The 17,866-nt window shown below is 37.1% G+C and overlaps 1 protein-coding gene across 1 annotated transcript in view; it reads right to left on the reverse strand.

Moving 5' to 3' along the window:
• The window catches only part of HS2ST1 (heparan sulfate 2-O-sulfotransferase 1), a 35,761-nt gene extending 18,923 nt beyond the window's left edge, over positions 1 to 16,838 (reverse strand). Inside the window, exons 1-2 of the mRNA XM_008057043.1 lie at positions 16,730 to 16,838; positions 12,998 to 13,236 (exon numbers count right to left, since the gene is read on the reverse strand). Coding sequence (XP_008055234.1) covers positions 12,998 to 13,236; positions 16,730 to 16,838 — 348 coding nt within the window. The remainder of the gene's footprint in view (positions 1 to 12,997; positions 13,237 to 16,729) is intronic.
• Positions 16,839 to 17,866: the final 1,028 nt, after the last annotated feature.

Consider the following 17,866-nt stretch of genomic DNA (forward strand, 5'->3'; position numbering starts at 1 on the left):
GAGATGATTCTGGAAACAAACCTGCATAATGACACCATCTACCATGTTGTAGAGTGAGTAGACTCACATGGGGTGGGAGGAGTGTGGTGGGGGTGTGTGTGTACCTACCCTTACCAACACACATGCTGAAGCAACACTGCAGTACAGGGACCTTCCATGCCTATTAAATGCTTTCTTCTCAGAGGCTTGTTATTCATAAAAATTCATTTTTATCAGTGATAACAAATAAAATTAAAAGTAAGCCTTTAACCAAAATGATTTTTAAAAGATGATTATTGGCTAGGTACAATGGCTCAAGCCTGTAATCCCAGCACTTTGGGAGATGATTGAGAGGATTGCCTGAGCCCATGGGTTTGAGGCCAGCCTGGGCAACTTGGCGAGACCTCATCTCTACAATAAAAATAAAAAAAATTAGCCGGGCATGGTAGCACATGCCTGTAGTTCCAGCTAATTGAAAGGCTGAGGCAGAAGGATTTCCTGAGCCCAGCAGGTCGACGCTGGGGTGGCCCTGAGCGTGGCACTCCAGCCTGGACAATGGAGTGATACTTCAACTCAAAAAAAAGAAAAGAAAAGATTATCAGAAAATTTTAAAGAGTCAAGAGCAGATATCAGCCGGGCTCAGTGGCTCAGCCTGTAATCCCATGCCTTTGGGAGGCTGAGGTGAGTGGATTGCCTGAGCCCGCAGGTTCAAGACCCGCCTGGGCAACTTGGCGAGACCTCAGACCTCATCTCTACGATAAATCAAAAATGAGCCGGGTGTGGTAGCGCGCGCCTGTAGTTCCAGCTACTTGGAAGGCTGAGGCGGAAGGATCGCCGGAGCCCACAGGTCGAGGCTGCGGTGGCCGGGAGCGGCCACTGCACTACAGTCTGGGTGACAGAGTGAGACTCCAACTCAAAAAAACAAAAGAGCAGATATCACAAGCTTACTGATAAAGATTAATAAAATAAGAAATATAATATAGGTCAAATAAAAAATTTTAAAATTTCTAAATATTAGTTAATTTATTAAAGTATACAAAAGGTTAGTTGATATGAAAAATTCTATAGTGTAAATATATTTTAAAATTTCTGAGAACTGGTTAATATAGAATTTGATAAACCTAAGTATCACCAGCTGCAAAGCAGTGGTACCGTTTCTCAAAGAAAAACTATATGGATTTTGAATAAACACATTTCCACATGATAAACAGCAAGCAGTTAAGAATCTCTTGTGGAGACTAGATATGGTGCAGGGAGTGAAGGTAGTGATGCCCACCAACCTAGCTTGCACTAAAGGCACCTGGCAAGTATGGCCTCAACCTCTAACGCACAGAACTGTCAATTGCATAGTTATGACAATTTACTAATCTTTTTTTTTACATTTTAGAATAGTTAGTGACATGGAAATATTCTAGAGCACTTCATACCAGATTAGAGTCTAAATTAATAGCAATGAATGATACGGCTGCCTTCATTAAGGTCTGTTGGTAGGGCAGGGAAGGGAAACAGTGCAGATGGAGCCATGTGTCAGAGAATGTGAACTAGGGAAAAAATGGAAGATTCTGGGAGAATTCTTTTCTTTTTTTTCCCCCAGAGGGTGAGAAAGTAGGAATTTATTAAGAAGACAAAAAAGCTCCCAAGTGGGAGGGGACCCAAAGAGGGCTGCCCGATATTTCACTTTTTAGGGGAAGCATTAATAGCTCATATGCTGAGAAATAATGGAGCTTTTAGAATGAAAGTATATAAGCCTTATTTGATATGCTCTCATATATATGCATACCCTTAAAATAAAATCAGAAAAATGAGTGTAGATAAAATTAGGCTGCATCAGAAAATACATAATGTCATTTTCCCCACCAAAATCGAAAGAGCCAAATAAATGTGTGATGAGGTTGTCGTTCTTTCCTAGCTGTTCTTCAACTAAGGCACCAAAAAGAATGAAAATAATAAATCACAAATGAAAACAAAGCAAATATAAAATTAGATAATTCAAAGCCTGAATCCTCAAAAAACTTTTACATGTTGAATATCAAAAGTTCTTATAACTGTCACTTAATGGTAAATTGTTTCATATAAACCTTTGGTTCTGTGAAAATCAGTTCTAGTATTTCAGCCAAAAATGAGAGGAAAATAGAAGGCAAAGAGAATATGTAATTGGAGGTGGTAGTTAAAGGGAGCTTAAGACATATTTAGCAACTCAGTTTTATTCTCCAGAAGCTGGGATATAAAATGGACATGGTGATATAGGAGGGAAATGAAAGAAGATGCTAGGTTGAAGTCTGAGAAAACAGTGTTACATAAGCCAAATGCCAGGGAAGATCATAAGCAAACTTGGAGTAAACTGTGGTGAAAGACTGAAAGAAATAAGAGTCGGGTGTAAGCTTCAAGTATCCTTTTTCCTCCAACCTTCCTAAAAACAAATGGTCAATATTAAATCAAACTGTCCTGAAGATCAATGACATATCATCCAATGTGTGTCCTTCAACATGAGGTGAAGGGCCCAGGAAGCTGAATTATATCTAGACTGCTTCAAGGCTTCTCAAACTTGAATGTGCAAATGAATCGCCTGAAACTTGTTAAGGTGCAGATTCTGATTCAGTAGGTCTAGAGTGGGGCCCGAGTTTCTGCACCACTCACAAGTCTGCAGGTGATGACCATGCTGCTGGCCTAGGGGCTAGCTCTTGATTTTATCAACATGGTGTTTCTATACTGTTTGCAAAGAAGGTTTGAGGTTTACAGGAGCTCTTTAGTAAGGATACTCTCATACTTACTATTTTAGTAAAAGTATACAGATACAAAGTTTTTGATAATGTTATAAGCCACCACAATACAGAAACAGAAATGGGAACAGAAGCTGAGTGAACTCTACACATTTGTTTTCCTCTTCCTACCCACATATCCTCAAGTGATGTCTGAAGCACATTGCAACCAAGCATTTCAGAAACAGGTTAAAAACGAATAAAATAAGAAAAAGGTCTAGGCTTCTGAATGAACTTGGGAAAAGTTTGGTAAAAACAAAGAATAGAACAAGGCATGAATCTTCTTCCACTGCTGTCATTAAACTCAAACTCTCTTGTTTACAGATCAGAGTTTTAGAGGTGAAAGGGACCTAGAGTATCCTGTACCCTTTCTTTTACAGATTTAAAAAAAACTTGGCTGGGCATGGTGGCTCAGCCTGAAATCACAGCACTTTGGGAAGCCGAGGCAAGACGATTGTCTGAGTCTGGGGGTTAGAGACTAGCTTGGGGAACTTGGTGAGACTTCATCTCTACAATAAATCACAAAAACTAGACAGGAGTGGTGGTGTGTGCCTGTAGTTCCAGCTACTTGGAAGGCTGAGGTAGAAGGATCGCCTAAGCCCAGCAGGTAGAGGCTGCGGTGGCCGTAAGCGTGCCACTGTACTCCAGCCTGGGCAACAAGAGTGAGACTCCAACTCAAAAAAAAAACAACCAAAAAAACAACAACAACAACAAAAAACACTTTAGTGTAAAGATAAAGCACATATCATAGATTTTCGTACAATCATCCTTCTATGACACTAACTTTATTTCCTTTATTATTATCTAACTTAAACAGAGTGACAAATCCAGAAGGATTTTAAAAGGAAAAGAGGACATCATCTGTATTGTGATTCCGATCAACAAACATGGACACTGAAAATTTCAGGTTTTACCTACTACTAACATAATCCCTTACATCTAGTCTTTCAAATCTCCTCCACCTCTAATATCTCAAAACTCCGTTGAGGTAACTCTCAATTGTTTATTTTCTTGTGAATTCACTTACAACCTTCATCATAATCTCAACTTCCTATCCACCCTGATCACTACTCTCTCATTGGACAATCATTTGACCACTTGTCTTTTTATTGTCTTGAGTGTAATTCTGGGGGTCAAAACCAAGAGACCAAGTCTAAATATCTACAGGATTTTGAACTTTATTTCCTAAATTCATGCTGAGGTACATTGAGGTAAATTATTATTGCTTGTAGCCCTTTGCACTCTAGCAAACCACTCAGGTGTCCCCTTTCAGGAATCATAAAGAGATTGCTTGGTGACTATACAGGACAAACTTATACCAGTGGACATTTTTAAAAAACGTGTTTCCTTGAAGTTTTCCATTCAACTTGCACAAAAAAGCAAATAAAGATATTTAATATATACTGAGATATATGTAAAAAAAATCAGCTGACGTTATGTAGAAAGAGAAAGTTCACGTGAAGTGCTTTCACAGTGGTGCCAACATTCTTTGTAACAGAAGGTAGCAATAAAGAGCATTTATATAAGAAAGGCAGCTGAGGGTATACCCTCTGTATCAAACAGTATATCTTGAAAAGATAGATAAGCAAGTTACTGCAGCCTTAAAAGGAAGAGACTTTCAGAGTTGAAGGCAGACTGTATTGAAGTATCGAGTGGCAAAAGTCAAATATATCTATCTGCACAAAGTCAGAAAAGTAAAACTGAAAAAGTAATATACATTCTTTTGATAAATTTCATTTTGTGGTTTCAAAAGTTACAATTAGAAATTTTTTTATCCATTTATTTAGTTTGCAGAACAATGGCAAAACAAAAATACAAGAGTTATAAGCAGCAGCAAATATGAGTTAGATTTAGACTTTCATACATATAACTTAGAAAAATTAAACATTGATATGGAAGAAAATGATAGTAGTGACAGTGTATCATCCCACCAAGAAGAAAATGAGTGAACGTAATAAAAAGTGACCGCAATGAAAGTGTCAGTCGCTTCGAAGAAGTAGAAGACAAGGTATCATCAAGTGAAAAATGAGAAAATGTTACAGAAAAATGAGAGGATGTTACAGAAAAAGCAAAAATAAATTTTATTGTACATCCTCATAAAACAGGACCACAAATAGCAAGTAATGTAAGAGAACTGACTATTTTACTCTCCACTTTACAAATGAATTAGTGGCTAGTGTTATAAAAGAAACATTGTTATGTGGATGAAAAGAATAAGGAAAAAAGCAACTATCAAAAAGTGGACTTGACATAAGTGGGATAACATTGACTGACAGGAATTTTTAGCTTTTGTCCTTTTGCAAGAGTACTGGTCAACTGCTTTCAGTAGTAAAATACTCTTGGGAAACATTCAGTAGAGAAAGGTTTATGCAACTCTTGTGGATGCTTCATTTGAAGACAACGGTGTCAAGTGACGGGACAATCAGAACTTGTATTCAAAAGGCCAATAATTTGAAATACATAGATTCAAAATTTTTGCACTATTTAATACCAGATCAGGCAATCTGTGTTGACAAAACCATTATTCAATTTAAAGGGTGAATATCATTATCCAAATAAGCCCACCAAATGGGGTATACACATTCATGCACTGACTCAAAAACAGGGTATCTTTTTTCAGTACTTCCCTACTATGGCAACATAACATCCAAAAACATCATTTGACCTGATCTTCCAGTAAGCATCAGAATTCCATTACATTTATGTAAAAAGTTGTTGGAAAAAGTTCCCAATGCAGCAGGATACGATGTTTACTGAGAGATATTACACTAGTAGCATCCTAGCAGAAGAGGTCCTAGAGATGAGATGTCATCTAACTGGTACAAATTCAACTGAAAGGGAATACTTGCACAAATAAAAAAGCCAAGGTATTCAATGAAAAAAAAAAAAAACAGTAGTGTACAGGAAAAATGATCTTATGCTCCTTGCATGGGACAAAAGGATTGTTAGAATTCTCAGCACTTAGAATCATACAGGAATGAAATCTACCACAAGGATATTACATGGTGGAAGTATTATATCAGTCAAAAAGCTTGAAATTATTCTACATTATATTGCAAATATGAGCAGTGTGGATCATGCGGATCAATATGCTTCTTCATATTGTTTTTTGTGAGCATCTTTAAAATGGTAGAGGAAATCATCCTTCTGGGGATTAGCAATATGTGCTAATAATTCCTATATACTGTACCGAACATCAAAAAGACACAACGAAAAACTTATGTCCTATTTGAAATTTGTCAAACTTCTGATTGATCAGTTGAAAAACGATTTTCAGGAGTTACAAGTGTGTCCTTCCACGTTGCCTTCAAATAACAGATTGGACAATAAATTTTGTATTAATGTGGGAGGAAGAAAATGAGACTACATTGTCTGCTCAGATGGAAAAATACCAAGTGGGAGACATCAAATAGATTACTATTGTACAACATGTATTAATGAACCTGCAATGCATGTTGGTGACTGTTTCACACATTACCGCCCATTAGAAAAATATAAAATTTTTGTCATAAATAAGTTCCTCAATATCCAAAATTTAATTATAAGCCAAATATCATTAAAATAAAGTTATTAGTTTTAATGCTATATACTATTTAATAAGAAGTGATTAGTTTTTCACTATTTCATAAGAGTGTGGTCAAGTTGCTGGTAGGTGATCCGTGAGAAGTCTTTGAGTACAAGGGGTAAAATTCTCTAGACTTTATTATTGTCAACATCTCCAAAACACACGGAATCTCATTCTAATATCCAATTAAAAGAACACCAAAGGCTATATACTTAATATACAGACATAGTTTTTTCCCTCTCATCTCATCAACATTTAAGGCAATATGCTTTTTTTGCTTTGTTTTTTTTTTTGTTTTTTTTTTTTTGAGTTGGAGTCTCACTCTGTCGCCCAGACTGGAGTGCAGTGGCCGCTCCCGGCCACCGCAGTCTCGGCCTGCTGGGCTCCGGCGATCCTTCCGCCTCAGCCTTCCGAGTAGCCAGAATTACAGGCATGTGCTACCACGCCCGGCTGATTTTTTTATTTATTGTAGAGATGAGGTCTCGCTGCCCAGGTGGGTCTCGAACCCGCGGGCTCAGACAATCCACTCACCTCAGCCTCCCAAAGGCGCGGGATTACAGGCTGAGCCACCGAGCCCGGCTGCTTTGTTTTTTTAGTTGGCGTCTCACTCTGTTGCCCAGGCTGGAGTGCAGTGGCACACTCATGGCCGCCCAGTGTCAACCTGCTGGGCTCCGGCGATCCTTCCGCCTCAGTCTTCCAAGCAGCTGGAACTACAGGCATGTACTACCATGCTTGGTAAATTGTAGAGACAAGTTTTCCACAAGTTGCCCAGGCTGGTCTTGAACCTGCAGTCTCAGGCAATCCACCTGCCTCGGCCTCCCAAAGTGCTGGGATTACAGGCTAAGCCACCAAGCCCAGTCAAGGTAATATGTTAAAGTCTCATTAATAAAGCTGTGGCTGATTTGTGACTTGCAATAAATCAAAACATTACTGTCCCTCTATGGAGAAGAAAAAAGTGCCAAGCAAACAAATGATGTCAATATGGTTAAAGTAGTATTTCACACTCATCTGGAACGCAGTCTGAGCATTTTGAAGTTTCTTTTACATACTACTGTAATTCCATGCCACGTTGATCTCTTCTTCAAACTGTTCTCCAGGAAATGATGTAATTAATTTCCTTTGAAAAACTGTATCTTTTAAACTTTTAAGTATTATTTTAGCCACTTCTCCTATCACCCATGTTTAAAATTTATCGTAGGATGTTCTCCAGAATTTCCCGTCTCTACTCTTTCACCTCCATCTTTCTTTCATCGGTCCAGTCCCAATCATGCTCTATCACTGTGTGCTCTCTCACCTTCTCTGCACCACTTGCCTTGTCTTTCTGTATGTTTTCTTCTGGTGTTTCTCTACACTGGGGTATTCTGCCCAAGACCTTGAGACAAGGCTCTGGAATACAGAGGAGTAAGAGGAAACAGATTAGGTGAACAAGTTTCTCCTCAGTTTATTTTATGGAGTCTTACTGACTATACTTGACACTAACCAAAGGAAAAAAGGAGCAAAACCTAATAGTATCAAATGAAGTTAAGGAGACCAAAGACACTAAAAATTCTGGCTTGGAGAGAAGAAATAAAGCCACCACAGTAACTTTATTCATAAATAATTTTCTACCTTGATTGAAATGTGCTATCAAGAAGAATGTTCAGAAGTAGTATTTAGATACAGGACATGAAAAGGTGTTTTTATGGGTGGCCTGGAGTAGATCCTAAACTGTGACTTTTGTCACATTATATAACTCAAATAAAGTCAAGCTAACAAGTAATAAGAAAAGACCTGTAGGTAAAATACAAGCAGTATAGGTAGTGGTGTTGTGATTTATATGTTAGGTAAATCAGACCTGAATTGGTGCTACAGGAAAAAGCTAAGAAAGCACTATATCACCAAATGCAGCATCTGGACTTACATACTTAAGAGATTAGCCTCAACATTATGATTAACCGTAATCACAAAAGAACTTATTTTCACTACCTGAAAGGGTAGCAATGTCATCCTGAACATCCTGGCCAAATTCCACCTTTGTAATTACTGTCTATTGAATGAATACTACTATTAACTTGAGTAATTACTATATACCAAACTCCTACTCATGCATTTACTTAAAAAACTGTCTTGTACAGCTGTAGGTACTTTTATAAGAGAGGCATTTTCTACACTAAGAAGAAAACTAAGTAGTGGTTGGCTAAAAATATGAGAGTAGTTTAGTAGCAAGAGAACATATCTTCACTTAAGTACAAAGATGTGTTGCCCAACCTATTTGGGGGGAAGTAAGGTGGTGGATGATTCCCATATCATCTGAGAGACAAGGACAGGTCATTCTCCTGCCAGCTGGAGGGGCTCGCTCTGCCAGTAATTATCATCATGGTCATGTTCAGCTAAAACTACTATCAGAATCTAAATTGGTTATTTTGTTCATTCATTCCTTGTTCATTTAACAGAAAAATTATACAGTTTCTACTGTCTCAGGCACCACTCTAAGCACAAGGGACACAGTGGTAAACAAGACGAAGTTCTTGTCCTTTAAGACCTTATAATAGAGGAGAAGACAGATAGTATTTTTATATATGATAATTTCATAAGCTGATTAATACTAGGAAAGATACAGAGAGTAATGAAGGTATGCAGTAACTTGGAAGAGGTATAGGGATGCCTTGGCAAGGTTTTTCTAAGAGGATGTTATTAAAATTTAAATGGATAACAGAAAGCCAACTGTGGGAAAAGTGCATTCTAAGAGGAAATGATAAGTGCAGAGGCCTTAAAGTAGGAAAGACTAGGTGCATTCAATGAATCACAAGGCTGGTATGGCTAGTGGATAAGAGGTTGTAGCAACAAACAAGGGCTAGGTTAAAAAGGGTCTCTAGGCTTACATAAGGAATTTGGATTTTGTAGGGGAGGTAGGAATACTAAAGATAAGTACTCTATCGTCCTGGGAAAACTATAATATTCATTTTCCCATGCCCCACAGAGACTCATGTTCTAGATCTCTGTTACTCCAACTGCAGTTTAAGGACCAGCAACATACATTTGGCATGAGCAGAGCTTTTTAGAAATTTAGAATATCAAGCTCCATCTTGGTCCTTCTGAATCGGAATCTGCATTTTGGCTAGTGATTAGCATAAACATTATAGGTTGAGAGCACTCATCTAAAGTGTTGCTCTGAAAAGTATTTGCAACATATAGTGAACTGTGAGCACTAATGCAAATGACCAGAAGTTGACTAGAGAGTAAATTAAAAGTTTGTATTACTGTGTTGTCCTACAGATAATATAAAACCTAGGTATTTAAAATGTCTTAACAAAAGGGGTAAAATATAATCTTATACCAAAACACACGAAAGCAGAAAATAATTGAGAAAGATCATGATGCTGACAATCACAACTATTGGGCATAGTTACTTTACAGATAAGATGTTATCTAATGTAAAAACATTTTTGTGATTATGTGAAAATGGAGAGAAAACTCCATTTTCTCCCAGCTAGAAGAGCTGACTCATTTACCTTTCTCTTGTCAATTCCTATCTATCAACTGAGTAAAACCCATTTCAAAAACGTAACTCTCATGACTGAGTCCTCATCTTCTTCTAATTGCTTTGTTTCTCATCATGCCTTATATTCTCAAATATTTATCTTTTGATATCCTTGTTTTAACTTTTCATTTTCTTTTACTCCAACTTTTTTAATTTAAAAAAATTCCTGAACTACATAAAACCTGAAAGAATAAACAAGGACATTATCTTTTTTTTTTTCATTTTTAAATTTTTATTATAAAGATGTGAGGTACAATTCAGGGCTAGGTATACAAACATTGATCGTGCAGGTAACCCTGTTTGGCATTATCATTTTTGATCAAGGATCTAATCATAGGTCATACATTACATGTGGTTTCTATGTCTCTTTATTCTTCTCTGGTCTAAAAAAGTCCCCTTCCCACCTTTTTAGCTGTCATGACATTGATACTTGAGAAGAGTCCAGGATGGCTGGTCTGTAGAATGTTTTACAATACGAGTTTGTTTCCTCAGGATTAGGTCCAGATTAGACATTTTGGTAAGAGATATTTTTGGTTAAATATTTGGTAAGATTATTAAAAGTTGATGTTTTCTTTTATGTTCACAATACATTTACTGAATAAACTTCTTCAAAAATGTGGTCTTGGCTGGGCGCAGTAGCTCACACTTATAATCCCAGCACTTTGGGAGGCCAAGGTAGGGGCACTGCTTGAGGCCAGGAGTCCAAGACCAGCCTGGGCCACATAGAGAAAGCTTGTCTCTACAGAAAATTTAAAAACTAGCTAGGTGTATTGGGGCCTGTAGTCCCAACTGCATGGAAAAAAAAAAGAATGTGGTCTTACCTTTTATTTCTTTGGTATTTGCCAAAAAGAATGTAGCACAATTTCTGTATATATTACAAACTCAATAAATAAATAAATAACTTGAAAGCGGAACTGACAAGTATTTTACGAATAGCAGATTATATATAGCTATTACACATTGAATGGTTTTATACCAAACTAAAAATGTTTGGACTTTGCTTCTATGATTTTTGAGAGAAGTAATTAAGCATGTAAGCAGCTTATCACAGTACCTACTGCAGTGTGCACAAAGTATGCCTGGGAAAGCTGGGGCTAAAGGCTGGTATCAAGCAGACTGAACCGAAGCTTGGAAGATGAGGGACTAACGAGTGTGAGCACCTAGTATAGCCCAAAATGTTTTTGTGAGTAAAAATGGAAACTTGGGAAAAAGCTGATTTCATAAAAATCTCATTTTTTAAGTTGCACTTGAGTCAGACCCTGATTGGAAATGATTTCTTCAAGAAGAAGAACAAAGAGGTCATTTAATTCCTATTTAAATAGCTGAGAGCAGTACACAAAGACAACAAAATATGAAATTAAGAGTGTGTTATATAGGATGGGGCTCAGGAAACATTTAAAAATTAATTTCAAGGAATATCGTACAATTTTCAAGTTTACATTTAGATGAAGCCTACTAAACTAAAGCACAATAAAAATGCTAAAGTCACACAAAAGATGGGGAAAAGCAGTAAATATGACTTGTTTGTAGAACCGCTTCTACATAGAGCAACCAATCAATTGTGGATACGGTATAGCTGGAGGGCAGTGGCACACTCACAGCCACCCCAGTGTCAACCTGCTAGGCTCTGGCAATCCTTCCGCCTCAGCCTTCCAAGTAGCCAGGACTATAAGCACGTACTACCACACCTGGCTAATTTTGATTTACTGTAGAGAAGAGATCTCGCCAAGTTGCCCGGGATGGTCTCAAACCCGCAAGCTCAGGCAGTCGACTTGCATCGGCCTCCCAAAGTGCTGGGATTACAGGCTGAGCCACTGAGCCCAGCCATATAAGTTACTCTTAATTAAGACCAGGTTTTGATCTACCAGCTGACATTCTGAAGTATGTTGGCTAATGATTAAGACTATTCCTCTACTTGTCCCACATAAACATATTTTAAGTGTTGCTCATTATGTAATCCAATTGCTTTTATGATAGCACTTATACTTCTCCTCTGCTATTTTTTTTCCTATACATAAGTTACTGAAAGGAAAATGGGAGCTTTTTCTCATCCAAATGCAACTGGGAAAATATACTACTACAGGATGCCTATAAATGTCACATGTGGTGAGATCCTCTAGATTTATATTTCATTAAAAAATGGTAGATGTCATTGTCAGTCATCTTGTAGTTGCCAAAAAACTTTGTAATACTGTATACAAAATAGCACTAACATTAAGCAAACAAGTTAACATTATTTTTCTAAAAAATACTATTGAGTAAATCTGATATTATTATGTAAGCATTAATGCTCCTTTTAAGCCAAGGCATACTCTGAAAAGCAAAAATGCAAAAAGATTTAAAACCTACTACACACTGTATAAAGCCAGAATATTTAGGATACTAGCCCTTGGGATATACAATATTACATAATGAATAGTTTTTATGACCCACTTAGCCAAAAAAGCTCATGTATCCTCTCATTTATAGAAGAGTTATTTGTTTTGGCTGACAGATGTAGATTTTTTGTTCTACAAAAAGGAGTATTCAAGGATCTTGCAGAGAACCAAGAATTCTATGGGCAGATGACATGCCATGTAGCCTTTACAAACAGCTCTATAGGAAGAAATCCAACCTTTATCTTGTGTATCAATGTTATTCTCTTGTTTCAGTGTAAGGATTATAGTTATGCTAAATAGTGGGATAACAGTAAACTCAGTAAGCAAACAAATTCAATTGCTTTCAAACAGATAAATATCATTATAAATATAGAACTATCACTAATAACTTATTAATAAGCCCACTCCAATATGGTATTTGATCCTAAATAGTATTTTCAAACACTATCATCTCCTGGGGTGGAATTCCCACATCCTTCAATTTTTATGGAGATAACTTTTTTCTAATTTCTCAAAGGATATTATACAGAGTCGCATCAATATTCTCTTCAAAATTCAAGATATTCGTTAATGCATTTACGTCACAAATATTTGAAAATACATATGATATGCAAGGGAATGCATCAAATGCAGTGAAGTAAAATTATACAAAAGTTGGTTGGTCCCTTCCCCTAAGATGCTTATAATTCACTGAGTTCAGCACACATATCCCTTAAAAATATGTAATCCCTTGAGATAGAAAATTTGAGTGAGGAAGTACCAGAAAATACTTGAGTATTCCTTAAGTGGTAATTACCTGATCTTGCAGTGACATCACTGGATTATTTTTTGTAGTGTTGATGTGAAGAACATGGTATTTATTCTTTGCACACAGGTCATAGGCGATATTGGTAAATGAGGTGCTTGCAGTTTTGGGAACTCTATTATAGATGATCACCATGTCCTCTTCCTCGTCTAAAGCTGCATCTTGCCGAGGGCCATCCATTGTATGTCGCTGCTCAATTTCTCGGACTTCATGTCTTGCAATAGCCCTTTCTGCAAAGAAAAACAGATAAAAACTAAGTTTTTAATGACACCACAAAGAAATTATGAACACTAAACTCTGAACCATGATAAGGAATGATTAAAACATAAGTAAACAAAACAAAGAACCAAAGCATGTGGAAAACATGAATGAATTGCTTGGGTTTTTAAGACAATCTAGCTGATTCTAAAACAGCTAGCATTTGAGACACAATTTTCCTATTCAAGAACTGGGTAAGAGCAGTTGAAGAAATGTTTTAGAACCAAAGCTTCAGAATTACTTTTGAAGGATAATGCATATGCATATCAAGAACAAAAGAATAAACAGAGTCATCAAGTGCAGAATAGCACAGACCAGAGAGTATTCCAGTGCAGTTCAAAAGTCACTTTATATTCTAATAGAATTTCTACAGCCTGAATTAATTCTCAAGCACACAAAGATATTGCATAGAATATTAAACTTCGCAGTAAAAAAATGCACTCAGAAAAGAAATTACATAATTTAAGAAAAGATTTTGAAATGTATTGCCTAAGATTTAGTTACTCCCTGGTTTATCAAAATGTAGCAGAGCAGTGATTATAAATGCTAACATGACTTTAGGTATCAAGAGTAAAAAGAATACCACCACAAAACCTTTTTCTTTTTGGTGTTGTGTCTCAGGTAAGTCCTGGCTATGTTTATCTCTTAAGTTTCATAGTTCCCTTCATTTAAATCACTGAATACTACATAGTTTAAAAAGCACTTACATGTTGCTTTCTATATTCTCTATTTAATGTAAGCTTCTGTGTCAAATGTCTTTTAAAAATAAGGATGCGAGAAAAGAAGGAAGAAGGAAATGAGGAGGGAAAAATCTCTAACAAGATTGCAAATTACTCTGCACAAAGATAGTTGCTCATACATAGAGCAAGTGCTCCTACCCCCAGGCCTTAGTACAAGCTGTCTCACCTGTCACTCTTCATTCACCACTTTGTCCAAATCCCACCTGGTTACTCAACCTGCACCTTTCAATTCAATCACTTCCCAGGGAAGCATTATCTGATTTCCCTATGTCATATCACTTTTTAAAATATATTTATTGGCTGGACACAGTGGCTCAAGCCTGTAATCCCAGCACTACGGAAGGCTGAGGCAAGAGGACTGCCTGAACCCAGGGGTTCGAGATCAACCTTGGCAACCTGGTGAGACCTTGTCTCTACAATATATCAAAAAATTAGCCGGGTGTGGTAGAGTGCGCCTGTAGTTCTGGCTACTTGGAAGGCTGAGGCAGAAAGATCACCAGAGCCCAGCAGGTTGACGTTGGGGTGGCTATGCCACTGCACTCCAGCCTGGGTGACCAAGTGAGACTCTGACTCAAAAAAATAAATAAATAAAAGAAGAAGATATGGTCACCATGTTATACACAGTATACTCTAATCTGAGAATTTGCATTCAAAAGACTTAAAAGTCTCAGGCCTGTAGCCTAGAGTATTTACTTCTTTTCCAAAACAGAAGTAAGTAAATGATATATATATATATCCTTTTTTTCTGGAGGTAAGTGTTGAATATGGGGAGAGAAAGAGATAATGAGCTTAATGCTGAACACATTGTTGGACTGCCTGGGACATACAGGAGATATTACCTAGATAATTGAGCATATAGGTCTAGAGTTGAGAATAAAGGTTCAAGCAGAAGACAGCTCAGGAAACCATAGAAATGGATGAAGCTGCCTAGATAATATAGAATGTGAGACCCCAGGATAGAATCTTAGGAAATACTATTATTTAAAAGGCAGGCAAAAAAAAAAAAAAAAGACAATCCATTGCTTGAGCCCAGGAATTCAAGTCTGCAGTGAACCATGATAATGCCATTACACTCCAGCCTGGACGGTAGAGTGGAAATTGACCTTCCATATGACCCAGCAATTCCCCTATTGGGAATATACCTGGAGGAATTCAACTCATTCTACAAAAAAGATACCTGCAAACGTATGTTTGTTGCAGCTCTATTCACAATAGCAAAAACACGGAACCAACCATGTTGCCCATCGAAGCTGGACTGGATAAAAAAAAGTAATACATGTGTGCAATGGTATACTATGCAGCCATAAAGAAGGACAAACATATGGACTTTGCAGCAACTTGGATAGATTTAGAGTTGATCATACTCAGTGATCTATCACAGAAACAAAGAACAGAGTACCCTATGTTCCCACTCATAAGCGGACCTTGAACAATTATAATACTAGAAGAAAGTGTTTGGCAGTAATGGGAAACTGTCAGGGACTGGCAGTTGAGAGAAACTGCTAGGGGAGGGAGGGGCATACCCCATCAACAAGGGTACCTGCACAATACTTAACCCCTGAATTGTACCCCACATCTTTATAATTAAAAAAAGATACAAGTAGAAAAAGAAAAAGAAAAAAAGTCAATCCATAAAAAAGGCTAAGAAGAAGAAAGAAAAAAGGAGCCACGAGAGACTTTTAAGAAGCACATACCATACTATTTTTCAAATCAACAGTGCTTTATAAATAAACCTATAAATCCAGGTAATTTATGATGTCATAAGCATCTACACAATTTGGAAGTTGTCTTAGATTAAATTCAACAGATATTTATTGAGAACCAATGAACACTATTATATTCAGCTTTACAGAAATCTTATCTTCCAAATAACCTCAAACTGTCACCACAGTGCCAAACTATTATGGTAATGTTCTGTCCAAACACCCTCCCTTTTCTACTAAGGGAACTGAAACAGTGGACATTCAAGTGCCAACAAAAGTATGAGGGGTCTCCTCTAGCAACCCAGATATGCATGAAATTGCCTTTAAAGGATTCACCTGCAATCAATGATGTTGAATTTACTGTTACTAGTGTCTTTTTAAAATCAAGTATTTGGAAAAGATGCAGATTTTATGTGTTCATTAATAGCTATCATTTTTATCTATGAAAAGCAATGAATAAATACAAGCTGCATTATTGTTTTATAATTATTCTGCCAATTTATAAAATTTTACATACCTAAGTAATTGCTCTGAAAATTAGCTATTAAATTAATAAAAATTACATTTTAAAAGAATTTATGCAGTCTGTGGGGTTTTTTAAGGTGTTAAATCCCTAGCTGTCCCACGAAACTAACATGTTTTTAAAAATCACCATTTTTGGTTCATTATGCATGTTAAATTATACGCTGTATATTTCCCACCAGTTTAAGATGTCTTAAATCAGGAAAAGGTGCAAATATTGGAATCACTACTTTCTCCATTCAAACAGTGTATACATGCATTTACTATTTTTCTGGTGTGTTTGACCTTGTTTAAATATGAGAGGGGGACCCCCCAAAACCCTGTAATTTATTTATTAAAAAATTATGTATTTATTCTTACATGTTTAAATGTAAGTCACCCTCAAAGTACTATTCGTTTGATGCAGTATACCTAAGAAGATGCTTTTTCCACTGCTCAAAACTGTTTTTGAACTCATCAATTTTGATGCCTTTTAGTGTTTCTGCCGTTTTTTGTTTCACCTCTTCCACACTGGCAAAATGTTTCCCTTTGAGGATCTTTTTCATCTGGGGAAACAAAGTTGCTCTTGGCAAGATCAAGTGAATAGGGAGGATGGGGCACTGGGATCATGCTGCAAAAACTGAACAAGCAGTGCAGTGTGGGCAGGGGCACTGTCCTAGTGGAAGAATCAGTTGCCTGTTGCCACAACTCGGGACGTTTATTCTGCACACTGTCCCTCACAACAAGGCTAGCTGGTACACTGATGCTAATGGGTTCCTAGAACACTTACCTAGCAAGGGGAAGCCTGTACTACAAGGGGCCTGCCCTCCAAAATACAATTCTGGGTTTTGGGGGGGTACCCCTCACACAGGACAATTATTAATATGATGTTAGGCCTAAAACTACATTAAAAAGATAAAAATAGTACAGAAAATTAAGAGCAATTTTAGTAATATTTAAGAAATGAAATCTCACTGAGTTAAATATCTGTAACTACCACTGATAGTAAGTTACTCTTTCTCCCGTGACAATACGTAAAACCAGTAAGGGTGTTTGCAATACGATCATATTCTTTACTTACTAAATATTCGAATTCCTTTTATCCTTTTTTTAAAATAAAAAATGCTCTATACCTAGTTAGTACGGATTCTTCTGAGACTTTCTTAAATCACTGAGAAAGGTTTATTAGTTACAGCACATGTGTAGTGCACTTAGAGAATATAGGCAGTATATTTAAAATACTTCAGATATTGGTTGGGCATGATGGCTCATGCCTCCAATACCTGCACTTTGGGAGGCAGAGGCAGGAGAACTGCTTGAGACAGGGGTTCGAGACCAACATGGCGAGCGAGACCCCATCTCTACAAAAAACAAAAAGATTAGCTGGGCATGGTGGTGCACACCTGTAGTCCCAGCTACTTGGGAGGCTGAGACAGAAGGATCACCTGAGCCTTCAGTGAACCATGACCATGTCAGTGCACTCCAGCCTGGGCAACAGAGTGAGTAGTCAATTTAAAAACAAAGATACTTAAGAGATTGAGTATTTCTTCACATTAGAATAATTATAGATGATCCTTGAAAACATGGGTTTGAACTGCACGAGTACACTTACGTGTGGATTTTTTTTCAATAAAATTTACACACAGTGTGTCTGCTTC

This window comes from Carlito syrichta, unplaced genomic scaffold (genome assembly GCF_000164805.1).
Source record: "Carlito syrichta isolate Samal-C Ts95f unplaced genomic scaffold, Tarsius_syrichta-2.0.1 Scaffold302623, whole genome shotgun sequence".
NCBI classification, from domain to species: domain Eukaryota; kingdom Metazoa; phylum Chordata; class Mammalia; order Primates; family Tarsiidae; genus Carlito; species Carlito syrichta.